General features: G+C 33.5%; 1 protein-coding gene and 1 pseudogene across 6 annotated transcripts in view; both read right to left on the reverse strand.

Moving 5' to 3' along the window:
• Window positions 1-536: 536 nt before the first annotated feature.
• The window catches only part of ATL1 (atlastin GTPase 1), a 43,051-nt gene continuing 26,679 nt past the window's right edge, over window positions 537-16,908 (reverse strand). For 3 of the 6 annotated variants that reach the window (XM_025038867.1, XM_015595797.2, XM_025038870.1), the window contains exons 7-14: window positions 14,266-14,358; window positions 13,048-13,186; window positions 8,378-8,505; window positions 7,226-7,282; window positions 6,205-6,276; window positions 4,554-4,985; window positions 3,332-3,346; window positions 537-1,386 (exon numbers count right to left, since the gene is read on the reverse strand). In XM_025038867.1, the coding sequence (XP_024894635.1) occupies window positions 1,276-1,386; window positions 3,332-3,346; window positions 4,554-4,985; window positions 6,205-6,276; window positions 7,226-7,282; window positions 8,378-8,505; window positions 13,048-13,186; window positions 14,266-14,358 (1,047 nt within the window). In that variant the 3' untranslated portion in view covers window positions 537-1,275. The remainder of the gene's footprint in view (window positions 1,387-3,331; window positions 3,347-4,553; window positions 4,986-6,204; window positions 6,277-7,225; window positions 7,283-8,377; window positions 8,506-13,047; window positions 13,187-14,265; window positions 14,359-16,908) is intronic. The other 3 variants (XM_015595793.2, XM_025038869.1, XM_025038868.1) reach the window with 3 other exon arrangements.
• LOC112469661 lies at window positions 8,871-8,989 on the reverse strand (annotated as a pseudogene).

Here is a 16,908-nt window from a genome sequence, read left to right on the forward strand (position 1 = left end):
CAATACTCTATTTTTCCATTCAGAAGATACATAGGCAAAGGAAGCAGTATAATAAAAGGGGTACTGAAAAATGAAAATAAGCTAGTAGAATTTTATCAGAGAGGAAAGTTATATGATCAAACTTTTCTAAGATTTAAGGTTTACATATTTTATGAACTCATATATTCTTCTATCTTAATTATTCTTTTCTGTTACTAGTTATTTTATATGACTGTAAGGTATAGCTATTTCTAAGAAAGTTAGAAATAACTGTTTTAGAGCTCCCAAACAAGAAGCATTACTTTTCTTTTTTCATTACCACACTTTTTTTTCTCTTAAAGGTATGCTCAGTGAAATTCCACTTGAGATTTTAGTAATTAGAAATACAATATAGATTCACTGGTTTAAGATGACTGGAAGGTACCTAGAAAGGATTAACATACATTTTTTAAAATGGAAACCAAAATTTGTAATGGGGGTGGGCATTAAAGAAAATGCATTTTGAATTAAAAAAAAAAATAACCTTTATCACTTATATATCAATATCTCCCAAACAGTTACAAATTCAGTAAGCATTTGTCTTTAATCATAGGAACCAGAGTAAACTTTTAATAGTTTACATGTTAAAAGAATAAACCTATGAATGATACATTTCTTTGTGTACCAAATGAGAAAATATACAATGCGATGAAACTCAAATACATATACAAAGTGATTTTTTTGTGCATTTTTGATTGAGGTTTATATTCTATATTAAATCATAATATAAAAGAAGCAATATATAGTTTTTGATAAAGCAACTGAAAAACTCTTGACTATCTTTAAAAATAAGAGCTCATGGTATATGTGAGATGATATAGATTGAATCAAGCCTGTTGAGTTATGATGCTATACTTTAACAAACAACTGTGAAATAATTTTAAAATTCTTCTGTAGAAATTAAATGAGCATATCCAACATGGAGTAATATTACTACATGGTTTAATTATAACCCAGTAGTAGAATTTAGTAAATTCAAGCAGAACACATGTACTGTCATCATAAATAGACAAATACTTTAAATTATAACAGCATATTTGAAGGACAAAGTCAGGAAACTGTACATGTTAACAAAATGATATAACCATGCATACACATACATCTTAAACACCGAAGTAAAAGAACTAAACCCTTTAGCAGTCTTCAGAAGTGTTTGGTATTTTACTCTGTTCTGATGGAAGCACTTTGAATGTTTGCATGGAGACATAAAACAATATTTAACTGACGGTCATGCACCTGTATTTTTTAAAATCTGGATTAAATTTTCTTCTTTTCTGATTGTTCAGTAGATTCTGACTTTGGTGCAGGAAAAGCTTGATGATACAGATGTCTGTGGGTTGCTGCTGCACTGTAAAGCTTGTATAAAGCCTAGAAATGCAAGAATCCAGATTATGAAACATTTTACTAAACACGTGTAAAATTTTTCCTTTTAGTATAATTAGTTTATAGTATGATATAAAATTTAGCATGCTAAATTTGGAATCTATATCATTATATAGCATATAAATGAAGAACTGACATCTTAGAACTCAAAAATATTTTCAACTTTCCAGTGTGTATTACTACTTTTGTGGATTGATCTTTGTGGTAGACATTTTATTCTCAGACTACATTTCCTTTTACCTTGCACACCTCTTGGAGCAGAGCTTCCTAACCACTAAGCTCCAGGACTGTGTTGAGAACACATATTGTGAATATTACCAGTTTTAAAGGAATTACAGGAGCTCGTAACTTTTGACACCAATAGCTACTTTATTATACATAGTTAGACTACTTGTTATCAGGTCTTCATAGGTTTTTCAGAATGAGACCACTTTTATTCTCCATTATTTCCTGATATGGTCATGCAAATGAGTACATATGTTGTCCCGTCACCCTGCCACACTGGGGATCCCTCACTTAAATGTTCTCTTACCTTATTTCCATTAATTAGTTCATATCTTGCAAAACCTTATTCAGAAACATTACCTCAGAAAGCCTTTCCTCATTAAAACTCCCTCGTTCTTTGTGTCTGAATCATAGAAATTTTTACATACTGCTTTGTATTAGTGTTCATAAATATTTTCATGTTCTTTTTTCCTCCCTTAGCTAATGTCTAAGATTCATTCCCTTCTCTGACGTTCACAAAATGAACACTTAGTTAAGACCAACTTAGGTAATTCTGGAGTCTGTAAAAAGTCTCAATATTTTTAAAAGCTGGATATTCTTTAAATAGTAATTGATTCTCAGGAAATACCATAAATTTTCATCTTTTTGAGTCCATATGGCTCTCTTGATTTTCTTAAGTTTGGTACCACCATTTCTATGAATGCATATTGGTGTAACATGGTATTATCTTAGTTCTATTTATATTCTGATTCTAACATTCAGTTTAACACTGTTCTTTTAAAATCTTCGATATTTTCTAATGTTTGATTTGCAAAGTTGAAATTTGTTTTTACTTTAGTGAATTTGTTTTACTGAATTTTACATAAAGCAATTCCTTATTAACTTGTAAATATTAAATGTATCATAGTATTCTATTAGAAGACATAATCCAGTTACATGTAACAGCAGACACTGAAGAAAAAATTATGTTCTTCAAGATCAGTTCTGCTTCCTGAGGACAATGGCCTAAATTACCTCCAGAGATAATTTTTCTTATGTAACAAATGCTTCCTTCCTGGAAGCTCAGATTGTTTCCTCAGATACAGAGATCCGCACATGTGGAAAGTGATAGAATGGTAAGAGAAACGAATACCAATTTACAGGTCATGTCTGAAGCATGCCCAGAAAGTTACACTGCATACTGGACTGGATCCCCTAAGTGTAAAGGTAACTGTTACTCAAAAGCCCAAGTTAAAAACAACTTTGAAAGGTTTTAATGTCATTTAAATACTCTCCAGTAGTTATGTTTTCACAAGGTTTATAACTACTTGTTTCACTCTTCAGTAGAGCAAAATGCACAATGTTAGAGCTTAAGAATTTTGAATTTTTCTACACATTTAGGAAACAATAGATAAAATATTCATGATATTCAGTTCTTGTGTTTCATATTCAGATCAAATCACATGATGTCTGGAATAAAATATTTTAAAATCATTAAAAATTCACAATTAAAATCGTAAATGCTAGAAGAGGACAGGCACAATAGTCACTAAAGATTTTCTAATCTACATTTATACAACCTTTATTGGCTGGTCGGCTTATAAAATAAGGATATAATGTTTATAAATAAGAATATAATGTTTATGAATGTTTATAAATATAATGTTTATAAAATAAGAATATAATGTTTATAAATAGAATTCTTAATTTAAAAAATTTAACTTACCTCATTTGTACTTCCCTGTGGCAAAGGCAATTTAAAAGAGAGAAAAGAAATGTATATATCCTGCTTCAGTAATGGCATTATGATATTCAGCTTTGTTTACAATATTAATTTGTGCGCATTTAAGAACCAGTACTCCTATAGATATTTTTTCTGTTTAGATTACATATTTTATATGAACCTTTTGAAGAGCCCAACTATATATCCCTTATAGGTTTCAGCATCATATTCTAGGAGAGCTTTGGGATTTACCTCAAGTAACCCTCCTTAAATCTTTTGAGGTTGAGGGGCTATTTGAGACAGTAGCTCAAAGGATCCAATTTTTAATTCATTTGTTTCCTATAGTGCTACCATTAGTTTATCTCAACTAGATTTTTCAAAGGCACATGGTAAATCGATTTACCATTACAATTATGTTTTAAAGAGATTTGTAGCTATTATTTGATACCTCAGACCATAATGTTCAAAAGTCTTAACTCCAAAATTTTGTGAAGAATCTCAACTTTAACTTCACGAAATTCCCCTAAATTTTCATAAGGTAACTGAAGACACTTCCAGAATGACATAGGTAATTATCGGTCTAGGTGTGTTTCTACTTGTCTCCCCTGTCCATAATCAATTATTTGAACAGTGGACCATGGTGACCCTGACTCCCTAGGTTATGGTTAATTGGACCATAAAGTACAGCTGACTCATGTGCAGCTGATCTAGAAACTGACCTGGACTCATGGCCTGATGTAAATGTCTAGTTCAAATAGAGATAATCTGAAGCAATCAGATACTGCTTTTAGGAGTTTATACTAAAAGAGACAATGATACAACGACTTATGATACCAGTTTGTATATGCTACCCCAAACCAATGCTAGTCAGATGATAAGTATTAAGTCAGGTTAACATATAATCGAGTTACAATCAGCTAAATAAAAACCGTTGTTTCTTACACTTAACGGCTTTAACTTTTAGGATAAGAAAAAGTAAAAACACTGCCTAATCCATGTATTTTGAAAAATATTGAAATGTTAACTGGAAAAGAGTTGTGCAGGACTTCATGTACTGTTTTACAGTTAGTTGTATCTGGCCATCTTGACGGATTCTGAAGTTCTTGAAAACTGGGCCCCAAATATGTTCATTTGTATATTTCTAAACATCTACATAGTGTCTGGTACATAGATGGCATTCAAATGTGTGCTGAATTTAGTTGGAGAGAATTAAAAGTGTTCCTACCTGGTCCCACAAGGCTGCAGCCACCTGGTCTATTACAGCTCCCAGCTCTCGATATTCTCCGGAGTACCGGATATATGCCCAGGTGCACAGGGTGATAAGGGTCAGTCCCATTATCATATTACATAGGCTAGCTATGATGTCCAAACCAATGAATCCTGTCACACCAGCAATCACATATGTGATAAAGATGACCACAAACAGTGTGGCTGGAGTACGAGCTGCATGGAAGATATTTTTGCTATCGTTGTGCTTGATATACTGGATGTAAAGTTCATCTATTTCACTCTCCAACTGCTGCAGGTAACGCCGGCTAAATTCCTCCCCACCCATCTTCTTCACCCCTCGGAATAGCTTCACAGATTCTTCCTTAAGCTCCAGATGTTTGGTTTGAAGGTCATTAGGGGCCAGAAATGGTTTGTCACCACCACAAATCTGTATCAGATGGAGAAGTATTATTTATGCAGTGCAAAGGAAAATTAGGAACTGTATCAAAATTTTTCACTTAGCTAAATTTGTTAGCATACATTGATAATCAAAAGGAACCTGCATATATCTTTTATCAACCCACATCTTTCCATAGTTCATATTTATCAATTTATCAGGCATGACATAAATGGGACTGGTACTTTACAGTTGACTTATATAAAGTCATTCTTAATTTTTATTTTCTTTTTGACATGAGAAAGAATACCCCAACAATTCAAGTTCCTCAAGGCGAAAAGGCATGACACAAAGTGAACTGCAAACTGAGTTCATTCACAGAATGAATCCAAATCAAGAAAGCTAGTCCACCTATGAAATTTTTTCTAACTGCACTGAAGTAAGTTTGACCAATGACGTTTAAAACAATAAGCAATGCTATAAAGCTCCAAAGTAAAATTGTTAAAAACATTTTCTTTGGCAGTTTCACTGATTTTTGTTTCAATGGAGCCCATTCAGTATTTTCTTCAAAAGACTAAATGGAAACTAAATGTTCCTGGACCACATTTTCATTTTTTTTTCAGAAGTTACAAGGGAATTCTCAGTTACTTATATCATTCACTTCGGTTATTTAACTACATAAAGGATACTCTTATACTCTTATTCTAACTACCTTTTAGTTATGTCATAAACATCATTTCATATACTATATTTCCCTTGATTCTAATGGTCCATCAATTTTGAATGTAATTTTTATTTTATAACATTTTCAGGGGGGAAAAAAGGTCCTATCACACATTAGTAGATATATATAATAATTATGAGATGCATCCTAATTAAATTGGCCTTTGAGATTTAATTTGTTTTTCCTAACGTTTTTAAATTTAAGATAGAAATATTGGAATTGTGGAATGTAGGGAGGTGTAGTGGAGAGGCAGCTTATGTTATTTTAGCCAATAGATCTTAAACTGGTGGGAAGATCTGGCAAAAATAAATAAAAAATGTGTCTATTAGAGATAACATTTAAAATATTTAAAGTTGTGCATACATAGTGTTGTTTTTGAAATATTTTAGGAAGACAAGAAATATAAATATGATATACACAGGCCGAGAAAGAAGTCAAAGCCACCTCTTTGCATATGTATACTATATAACTTAGAAGAAAAAAGAATGAGTTCATGGAAGAAATACTGATTTTATTTAAAACATCATTTAAAATATTATTTCTTACCTCTTCCATTTTTTTGTTGTATGTATCCTTGGCAGTTGCCACGGCCGCTAAGTTATTAGCTTCTGCTGTGGCCTTTGGATAAAGTACAAAATATGATGTAAAATGGAATTCATGTTTATTAAAGTTCCACAGGCATTTCTCATTTTTGAGCATCATGCATAAGAAATGTGCGAGAACTCAGTCATCAAATAATTTGGAAATGTTGAAATATTTCCACTACATTTTTAAAACTTAGTAGAACTAAAATTTCAAAATGTATAATACATAGAAATTTACTCAATAAACCATAGTTCTAAAATGAATTTTCATTTGGAAGATTTTTCCTCTTAAAAATATTTTTAAGCCTCTTATCAAATGTGTGGGGGGGAATCTATAAATCCAAACACATGTGAAATTTTATGTCTGTCCGTCCGTCCGTCCATCCATCCATCCATCCATCCATCCATCCATCCATCCATCCATCCATCCATCTATCTATCTGAGAGAGAGATCTAGATATGGGGAGAGAGAGAGAGAGAGAGAGAGAGATGGGGAGAGAGAGAGAGGGAGGGAGAGAGATAGAATATGTCAGGTTTAGGGACTGCTACTGATAGAACAATGTATCACTGATAACAAGAAGGGAGTATTAAAGAATTTAAAGAAATGTTTAAATAATTGAGGAAAAAGCTAGTTTCTCCTTTGTAAGTGTTTATTTGGAGAGACCTTTTGTTTAAAACCTGGGCTTGCTTTTCTACTTGTTACATGTGTGAATCTAAATCATAGTATGAGTCTGTTTTCTAAACAATAATATAAGTGTATCTCAGCACAAGTGAGGCTGGTATATGTGTATGTGAAAATGTTTAGCTGAACACACAAATGGGCAGTTATTAGACAATCTAGTAAATCATTCTGTCCACTATTTTTATATGGCTAATTTCAGACAGCCAGATTGGAGCAGATCTTTTGCTTAGCATAGCATAAAGCTAAGGAAAGCTTAGTTTTAATAAGTTTTAAAATGTCATGCTTCCTGATTAATAAATACCTGTAACATGGATTTGGGATGTGGTAATTCTTCACCTTGATAGATCTTTATATAAGCCTAAAAAGAAAAAAAGAAAAAGACTCATGTTCAAGTAATTCCATTCACTATTTCTCTAATTCTGTTAAACTGTATTTTAAGATCTAAGGTCTTGACAGTTCAAAAATATAAGGTCTTGGCAGTTTCAGGAACTATCTACTTTTTCTCATACTTTAATTCCTCCTTAGTTCTTGCTCCCTTTTCCTGAAAAGCCCTTTTCATACATTTCCACTTGCCAATACTACTCTTCTTAAAGGCTATCTCACTTCCACCTCCTTTAAAACTTTCTCAGATCCCTCTGCTAGGAGTAACCTTTCTTTTTCAGTTACTCACAGAAATTTGTACCTGCTGATTTCATAAGCTTTATGGAACAGATCTGTGTAAGGGTCCCAAATCTCCTACTAAATTGTAAGCTTTTCCACAGCGTTATGCACAGTAAGAAATTTTAGATAAATAATATGTCATTTATTGCTGAGAGTGATGAAGGTAAGTAATCTTACGGGAGGTATATGACTGCATTTTGAATATTTTAAAAATTGATATTTTAGTCCTTGGAGCATCAATACACAAATTAGATAACTGAAATTCTCCACTATATATGTGGATTAGTTTTAAAAAAAAGAAAAATGTTTTATTCAGTGCTACCTGAGGAAAACAGGTAAATGCAAATTTAAAGTAATTCCACTTCAAACTGGCTCTTGGTGTAGAAGGCGGAAAATGTGGAAGTATTTTCTGCAGTAGGAAGGCAATGTATAGCCCTTTGGAAATCTTCATAATGAAGGTATAATTCAGTATAGGTCATGACTGAGGACTATGTGGTATGGACCCTGGGAAACACCCACCCCCTCCAAAAAATAGACTCTTTCAACTTTTAGATACATCGAAATATATTTCCCACAAGATAAAAGGGAAGAGTCAAGTTACCTCAAGGAGTTTTCCCAAAAAATAATTTCAGAAAGTAAGTTTTTCTTGGGAATCTAGTAATTTTTTTATTTTTATAGAGTCCTCATACCTTCGTCCCCGTATTATGGAGTCTATAATTTTTGTTGTAGTAACTGCCTTCCAAAGCATGTCAAATCTAAGTACTCACAAATGCACTAGAAATGAGAGTGATACCTTGAAGTACTCCACCAGACCTCGGCAGGTGATTTTGTTCCCATTGATCTCTTTAATATCTAGGCTCTCAGGACTAAGTAGCCAAGGAATGAGTATTTTCAAGTTTTTGATGAATTCATCATCTATTTCTACAAGTGAAAGCAAATTCATCATTATTTTAAAAATCCTATCCAGTCTTCCATGCCGTACAATAAAACATCCTTTGATTTCCTCCATTTCTTCCTCCGTGATAAAGCCATTATTCACTTTCCCATCAACTAAACTCCTGAAACCCACTTTTCCCAGGGTGAATGATCCTCATTGCCCAAACTTCTACTGCTAGTCTTTCTAATCTCCACTTCAATTACACAGTTATCTTCTATATATAAAACAGCATTTTTTTTTCTTTTTTTTTAAGGTGAGGCAATCCTTGGTTGACCTCACAGATTGCAAGGACCAACCTTGTCAGCTTACGATCCCTTATTTATTTATTTGTTTGTTTGTTTGTTTTTTGAGCCTATAGCAGCTGGTCTTCCTAGGTGGTCTCCCATCTAAGTACTAACCAGGCCTGACTCTGCTTAACTTCCAAGATCAGACGGGATTGGGCTTGTTCAGGGTAGCATGGCCGTAGACTAAAACCACTTTCTTGATATTAAATGTTAGACGAATAATCTACACCCCATTCACATAACCATTTCATGTATTCTGATGTAAGTCTTGTTTGTGGTTTCATATACATAGGCTCATAAATTGGGAAAAAGCCAGATATTTCCTGGCCGAAAAGATGTATTCAGATAATGTATCCCCAAATTGTTCTGTGTTGGTGTGCTCACTTTGTGAAAAGTATATAGAACTCGGTATAAGTGTGGTAACTAGAACACGAGTTCAAAAAGATAGTGATGATGATGATGCTACCCCTAGTGGTGAAACTCAGCAACACAAAATAGCATGGCAAGAAAAGGCATGGAGGCCTAACAGTGAGCATATCAGAGGATGTCTCAATTATTTACCTATTATGTTTGTTACAAGTGATTACATATAACCTATGTTATAGTATTACAGATTTATCAAAGTAACACAGAAAATAATACTATTTTATAGTATTATAGATTTATCAAAGTAACACAGAAAATATATCAATGTGTATATGTTTAAAATATACACATTGATAATTCCTTAAATCAGTATTTCAAAACAAACCAAAAAATACACATAATACATGTAAAAAGTAAGATATGTCCAGAGACTTGATAGCTAAGTAAATGCAGTAACTGCCTATAATTTTTAAAAATCTGAATTTCAGCAGAGTCACTTGAGTTTTCAGGCTTTGGGATTGGTGATTTCTGAGGTCTTAAGAATAAGGATGCAAATCTTATGATTGTGTTTGCACTTTCCCTGCTTGTTTTTATAGTCTCAATATACACTGAAATACTAGTTTACATAAGAATTCATGTTTCTCTTCTCTTGCTTGCTACTTTTATGACATGCATTAGCATGATGTTAGACATCTATCAGACTTATTTTGCTTCATGTTTTGTACAGCTTTGAAATTTCAGCATCCAATGTTTATGTCTACTTGTATAGGAGATGGAAATGGAATTATGGAAGTATAAAATTGGAATGGAACAAGATACACTTTAATATCTAATGTAACAGTAATTGTGGTAATTATTAAAGTAACCTGCATATTTGGTTAAAAATGTGTCCTGAAGATGGCATTAGCCATGGTCTAACTTTCTTCTCAGAGACCAATGCCAGGCATTCCAATTTTAGATTCAGAAAATATGAACAATATATTCATAACATACACAAATGGTGAGCTCTTGCTAACAGTATTAGTTGAACACAGTAAATACATGACCCAGAACATCTGTAGACCATTCAGATCAATTTGTCGAAGTGTACTAATCAGTTCTGGCCCACTACAAGTGTCCGATTAATATGTGTGGGTGGTTGATCATTCAAGATAATGTCTTGTTTTCATCATTTCTTTCTACAAGAGTAAAACCTTGCCAGGAATTCAAGGGCTAGGCCAAAGTGGTTATCTGTCAAAAAAATCAAGAACATGATACATGCTTTAAAAGAACTCCACAGGGCGGATGTACTGGTATAGTGCTGCTCTGTAAATTAAACAAGGAAGATGCTTTCTTGGGATTACTTGACTCTGATAAATCACTAGCAACAGCTCTTTAAAAATAGTCACCTTGCGATGGTGCTTGGTTATGCTTTTTCAAGTCTTAACTGGAGCTGGTAAGGATGTAGCTCCACAATTTATGGTGTGGTTACTTGGTTGTTCTACTTGGGGCACTATCACACTGAGCAACCTCATGAAAAAGGTAACTCCTTATAAATTTAAAGATTGGATTTGCTATGCTAGGGGAGGTATTCAGTAAGCACTTGGTAAGAACTAGCTGAATGTAGCATGAATGGATGTGATTCAGTACTTCTGATTCTTTTGATTTCCTATGTGGAAAGCAATTAAATTAATACCAATTAAATATGATCATAGTATTGTAAGTTTTAAATAACACTGGAAATAGTAAGATAAGTTCAATAATGGGAGGAGTCATGGAAAAATAGTAATTATAATGATCATTACTATTGATAAGAACTTGAAAGTTATTTCTATAAGTATGTAAAAAGTGTATGAGAAACTATTATCAAAAAACAATTTTTGCACAATTTTTTATTTAGAGACATTTCTTCCCCAGAGGCAAGCACTCAGATGCCAGCCCTCTGGAGAACAGCATGGCCAGTAGACAAGACATCCTAGACAGAAATCACACCAAATTATAAGCTTCAGGATGGTATGGAAAAAACAATGTAGACAACAGACTATCAAAACTGCCCACAGAGAAACTGAGACAATGCAGAACATTTCCACACATGGAGGGATTCTGCAACAGTCCTACAAAAAGCCTCATCAAAATGGAACTTTTGATGGGAAACTGAAGCTGCCTTTCATTGCTCTTTCTCTCAGGTTAGCCACTCTGGTAAACTCATAACTTATGGGTAACTATAAACCAAATGTGTAGGTCAATATATGTTTAGATGTAAGTAAAATCTGATGGGGAACAAATTTGTTAAAAAGTGTAATTCTCTATCTGCATGATTTGTCTTACACTCTCTTTCTGAGATCTTTCATTCCAAAAAGTATCAGTTAACTTAATAACTGTAGCTGTATACTACAGGAATGGAAGAAGCAAGAGTACTTATTTTTTTATGCCTACAGCACCTAGTCTCTGTAGGTGGTCTCCCATCTAAGTACTAACCAGGGCTGACCTTGCTTAGCTTCCAAGATCAGACAGGAACAGACTTGTTCAGGATGGCATGACCATAGACACCAGAATACTTTTTTGTCCTAATAAAGGGCTGTTGTTGAAAGTCTGCCCCTCCTTTGCTTCTTTATGGCTCTCCCAACTCCAAAGAAGACAGAGAGGCCTTGTGAGAGTCTTCTTTTTATGTAATTTACTCAAAACACATTGAAGCCATTAGGTAACTGCACAGTATCAAGATGTCTGTGTGCTCACCAATAGGTTGGAATTTGTAAGTGATACGATCCTGGAATCCATGTATTAATAGCCCACTTTTATTTGTCTATTGTATAAGAGTAAGATAATCTATAAATGTATAAAAACAATGCTGATGATTGAGAAATTTGAAATTCAATCTATGATACTAACTGCCATAGTTAAATATAAGGTATCTGAGAATAAATGTGTGGATATAGAGGAAAAATTAGCTTTGCTTTTCAAACCAATTCCATAAAACTGGATCCAAGTTATGTTGTCCTTTTTTTAAAATGTAACTTTAAAGACCTTTGAGAACAATTGTGCTGAAAAGTTTATGTCTCATCACCCCTGGCACAATGCAGAAAGGCTACAGTAAATTAACCAAATGTTTGAACTAAGTGGTGTACTCAATACTAGGCTAACAAGTAAAAAAAAAAAGTCAGAAATGTCTTTATACTACCTTGTATAACTACAAAGCAAATATCTAAAGACCCGGTGATTATCCACTAGGGAAGATTAACTTCTGTTTCCCCAGACCCCTACCCTCCACTCTCTTCTTCTTCTTCTTTTTTTTTAACAAGTTGAGTTCTTTGGAATCTTAAATCATTAGACATGCCTCTGTTTAAGAGAGAATTACATACTCTTAGTATATGTACTATTGAAAAACAAATACTCTAATGCTTTGGTTTTTAAAAAACTGGTCCTCGTCCAGAAGGGAATTTCATTTTTAGTGAGGTTTTTAATAATTTATAATTAAATTCTTTTGTAGCAGTATTCAGCACTGTGCAATATTTCAATCTCTAAGTCTATAACTTAATACGACATCCCAAATACATAGGCATCTATTTTCCCCTTAATTGAAATAAGAAAAATTAAACAGGAAGACGTTAAGGAGCTTTTCTCAATGCACACAGATGAGCAGGAACCTCTGTGAGGGAGGGTTACTGCCTCCCAGGTGAACACAGGATCTGTACATACTCGGCACCCGTAGAATCCCACAGTTCACCAAGGAAGCACTTTAGCATCAGCCCAGGATTCCCAATTTTCCTGACAATTTCTAATCATCAGCCTCACATCAGTTGATGAACTAAAACAGAAGTCATAAGCCCAGTGGATAAAATGACATTTTTATAAACAGACTAAAGTGATGTAAACATGTTCACTAAAAGACAGACAAACCTTTCAGTTTTCCATCAAAGTTTGGGTTGGTAGCTACTTTTAAGCCAGGATGAGGTAGCAGAAAACAGGAAATTTTGGTGAAACAGGAATGGATGTGTTTTCGAACATTCTGTAGTTCTTCATGCTGGTTCCCTGAGACCTGCAGTAGTAAATCATTCTGAAGTTTAAATTTCTTTCAACATAAATTTAACTCCAAAGAATTCTGTGGCAACTTATATTTGCTATGTCAGTCTGGTTCCACAATGATAAAATAGACATGACAGGGCTGATACTAAAGAAAGAATAAAGTCTTGAGTGAATCTGCCACACAGCCCTATCTCACTATAGCATACATATGACATTATTATTACAATGAACAAATTTCTATTCTTATGCTATCTCAGTTACACCTTCCCATTTTTTTAATACAAATTAGTGGGGTTTTACTCTAGCTAGTTCCTAAAAATTCCAATTTTAATTTATAGTACTCACAGGAGACATGAACAGATCATAAGGTATTTCTACCTTCTTTTCAGTAGATAACTCAAGACAGCTTCTTGTTACCTAGTAGGTATACATTTAAATTCTAGAAAGGCACCTAATGGTTGGGTGTTTATTTATAAGCTAAATTGCCCCTTTTTTTCACATCTATTTGACAGTTAATAGTACAAACTACCCTAGAAGTAACTATAAACCTTAAAAAGTAAGTTCAGAGATCCTGACTATAAAGGAACTTTTTTCACTTTTTTTCCCAGATTTCTCGGTAGTTATTTTTTGATAATGTAAACGATTCATTCAATATTGAACTGTCATGAGACAGAAAATGGAAAGTCTTCTAATTTCACTTTCTGTGTAGTAAAAAAATGTTCTAAGATTGGCTTTGAGGCTTTCAAAATTAGGTATTTCAGTTAAATTAACTTTTAAACCTCTATTAAAACACGAATCCAGATATTGCATTGTTTGTCTTGAACAATTCTTCAAATTAAGTTTGTTTTGGGGAATACATCATTGTTTTATAGATAGCTACAAAAGAACTCTTTATCTGTATCATAATAATTGATATTTGAAAATTATAATTCTAAAAGTATTTTATTAAATATCTATCTTAGTTTGTTCATACAGATACTATGAGGATCAAAAGAGATTGTGGATACTGAGTATCTATTCGGCAAATCATTCAACAAAAATAATTCTCGATTAATACTGGTGAAATTTCATGTACCTAAATATCTAACAAACCTTGAGGCGTTTTTCCAAGAATTTGGAGCCACCATCAGATCCATATGAAAATTCATATGGGAAACTCCAGTCTCGAACAAGAAATATCAGACTCTAAGAAATAAGAAGAAAGGATTGATAAGGAAACTCTAAGTTGCCTTTCTGTTTATTTTTTTAATTTTATTTTTAGTTTCAAGTATACAGTACATTGGTTAGACATTTATGTAATTTATAAAATGATCCCCACCTCCCGGTTTTTTAATTGAAATTAATTAAAAATTATTATTGTCATTTGAATAGTATTCTTTACCACATTATGGAATTAAAAGCAAACATAAAACCTTTGAAAGTTTCCAAGCAGTCTCTCCCCTATTAGATCATCCTCCTATTTCCACTAAGGGAAAATAGAAAGATACCCCAAAACTGACTATAGTTACATAGTGCCATTCAGCCAGTTTGAGGGCATCTCTGTCTTTCATCACTTGGTGGGGTGCATTCATCTTGGTGGTTTTTGAACAGCTTTTTATGAAGATTAAAGTTTTATTTGAGGAAAGTTTTCTTTTATTATCTCTTTAAATATTTTTCCTCTATTACATTTGTCCCTTTCTCTTCATCAGGGGCTCTCATTATGCATACATGGTATGCAGAGAGGTGGGAATCCAGGTTTTGTGATGCCAGAAGTTTATACTATCTGTGGGGGGGAGGGCTCAATAAGAAAATAACACAAAACTGCGTTTGAAAGTGAATATTTATTTATAATGAGAAAAATAAATTACAAATTCAGAACAGCTGACAAATATCACTCCTCTTTCACACACACAGTCCAGAAAAATAACTAACATATTTTTGTAATACTTTTTTTCCTACAATTTTTGGCTGCAAAAGATTTGATCACTTCAGATGATGATTTTGAAATATTTTCTGTGAGAAAGCTAATTCGGTCTTTCCTATAACAAGGCAAAATTTTTATTATAATTTTTTTTATTATTGATAGTTCAGAAATGTTTCAGATTCACAATTTATTTGTATTGTCATGTACATTTTTAGTTTCCTCATCTGCGAAATATGGATAATAATAGAACATACCTCATAGGACTACTAATATATATGAGGCATTTAGAACAGCGCCTGACACATAGTTAGCACTGTTAGCTATTTGATTTTTATTTTAATAGCCACTCAATATTTTAGCACATGGATAGACATTAGTTTATTTTGCCATTCTCCTAGATGTTTTCCAGTTTTTCCACAATTCTAAGAAATGTACTGATAATCATCCTTGAAGCTGGATATTTATTCACATCCAGAAGGATTTTTTCAGGGTCTGTGTTTCCCAAATTAGAATAACCATTAGAATTATTTGGGAGGCTTTTAAAAGTACAGAATTCTTGGGCCCCGTCCCAGACCCATTGAAACCAATGTAATAGTAGCTTTCATTTATTGAATGTCTATTATATGCCAACCACAATACCAGGAATTGTACACATGGTATTTCATGCATTCCTACAACAGCCCCAAGAGATAGGTTATAATTTATTATTCTTTTCAGAAGAGATTATAAGAACCACCTCCACTCTCATCTGACATAAGTAACTTGCCCAGAGTCACACAGGCAGAGATGGAAGAGCTAGCTAGCACTTAAACTTTGGTCTTACTTCAAAATCCCTGCTGCAATGTACTTCAAAGTTAAGTATAAAACACATAGTTTACGATTTGAGGGCTGATTAAAGCATACTTTTATAAATTAGATTAAGAGATAATGTAGGAAATTGAGAAAAATTAGAATATTTTAATGAAATTAGCTATCTTTAAATTATCTTTCTAAGTTTATATCTTCTGAATTCCTAACTGAATCTTTCAGTCTTGCCCATTAAATATTGTTATGTCTTTTAATTCTCTTTTAATCTACAGGTTCCTCTTCCATTTGTTTTCTTCCCTTACAGTGCATCTGCTGCAGAACCTAGGAATTTGACCTGTAGAGTTTCCATAACCTGGACCTTGCTAATTGCATTTCCATGGGGCAGTTCTTTTGTCCTCTGGATTTCCTGCGAATTGGCAGCTGGATACAGAGGCTTGATTTGACTCAGGTTTTATTTCTTTGGCAAGACTATAGGAAGTAGAGTGTCCTTTTAGCTCTCCTTTGGTGAAGTTATATCATCTTTGCTTATCTGAAGCTCATTCTTCAATAATTTCTAATTAAGGGCTCATGGGAACAACATTTTTTGCATTCTTACATGTTGGTAACAGTTTGTGTCCTTTCTACTTGAAAATCAAGTTTGCTGGATATAAAATCCTTGGCTAACATCTTCTTTCCTCAAGGGATGCTTCTTAGTTTGCATTGTGAATACTTCTTATTTTGTTTCACTAAGGTGGAGCCCCTCCTTTATGTGTGTGTGTGTGTGTGTGTGTGTGTGTGTGTTTTGTGGAGTCTTGTGGGAAAAACACAGATTCTTACGGGGAAGAGAATTTAAAAATACCTATATCGGACAAACAGAGACTCAGGGACATGGACAATGGACTAGTGGTTACCAGAGGGTAGGGAGTGGGGGAGGAGCGGGGAGGTATATGGGGTAAAGGAGATCAAATATAGGGGGATAGGGGAGGGTGAAGTGGGTAAAGGGGATCAAATATATGGTAGCTGAAGGAAATTGGACTTTGGGTGGT

This window comes from Pteropus alecto, unplaced genomic scaffold, assembly GCF_000325575.1.
Source record: "Pteropus alecto unplaced genomic scaffold, ASM32557v1 scaffold86, whole genome shotgun sequence".
Taxonomy (NCBI): domain Eukaryota; kingdom Metazoa; phylum Chordata; class Mammalia; order Chiroptera; family Pteropodidae; genus Pteropus; species Pteropus alecto.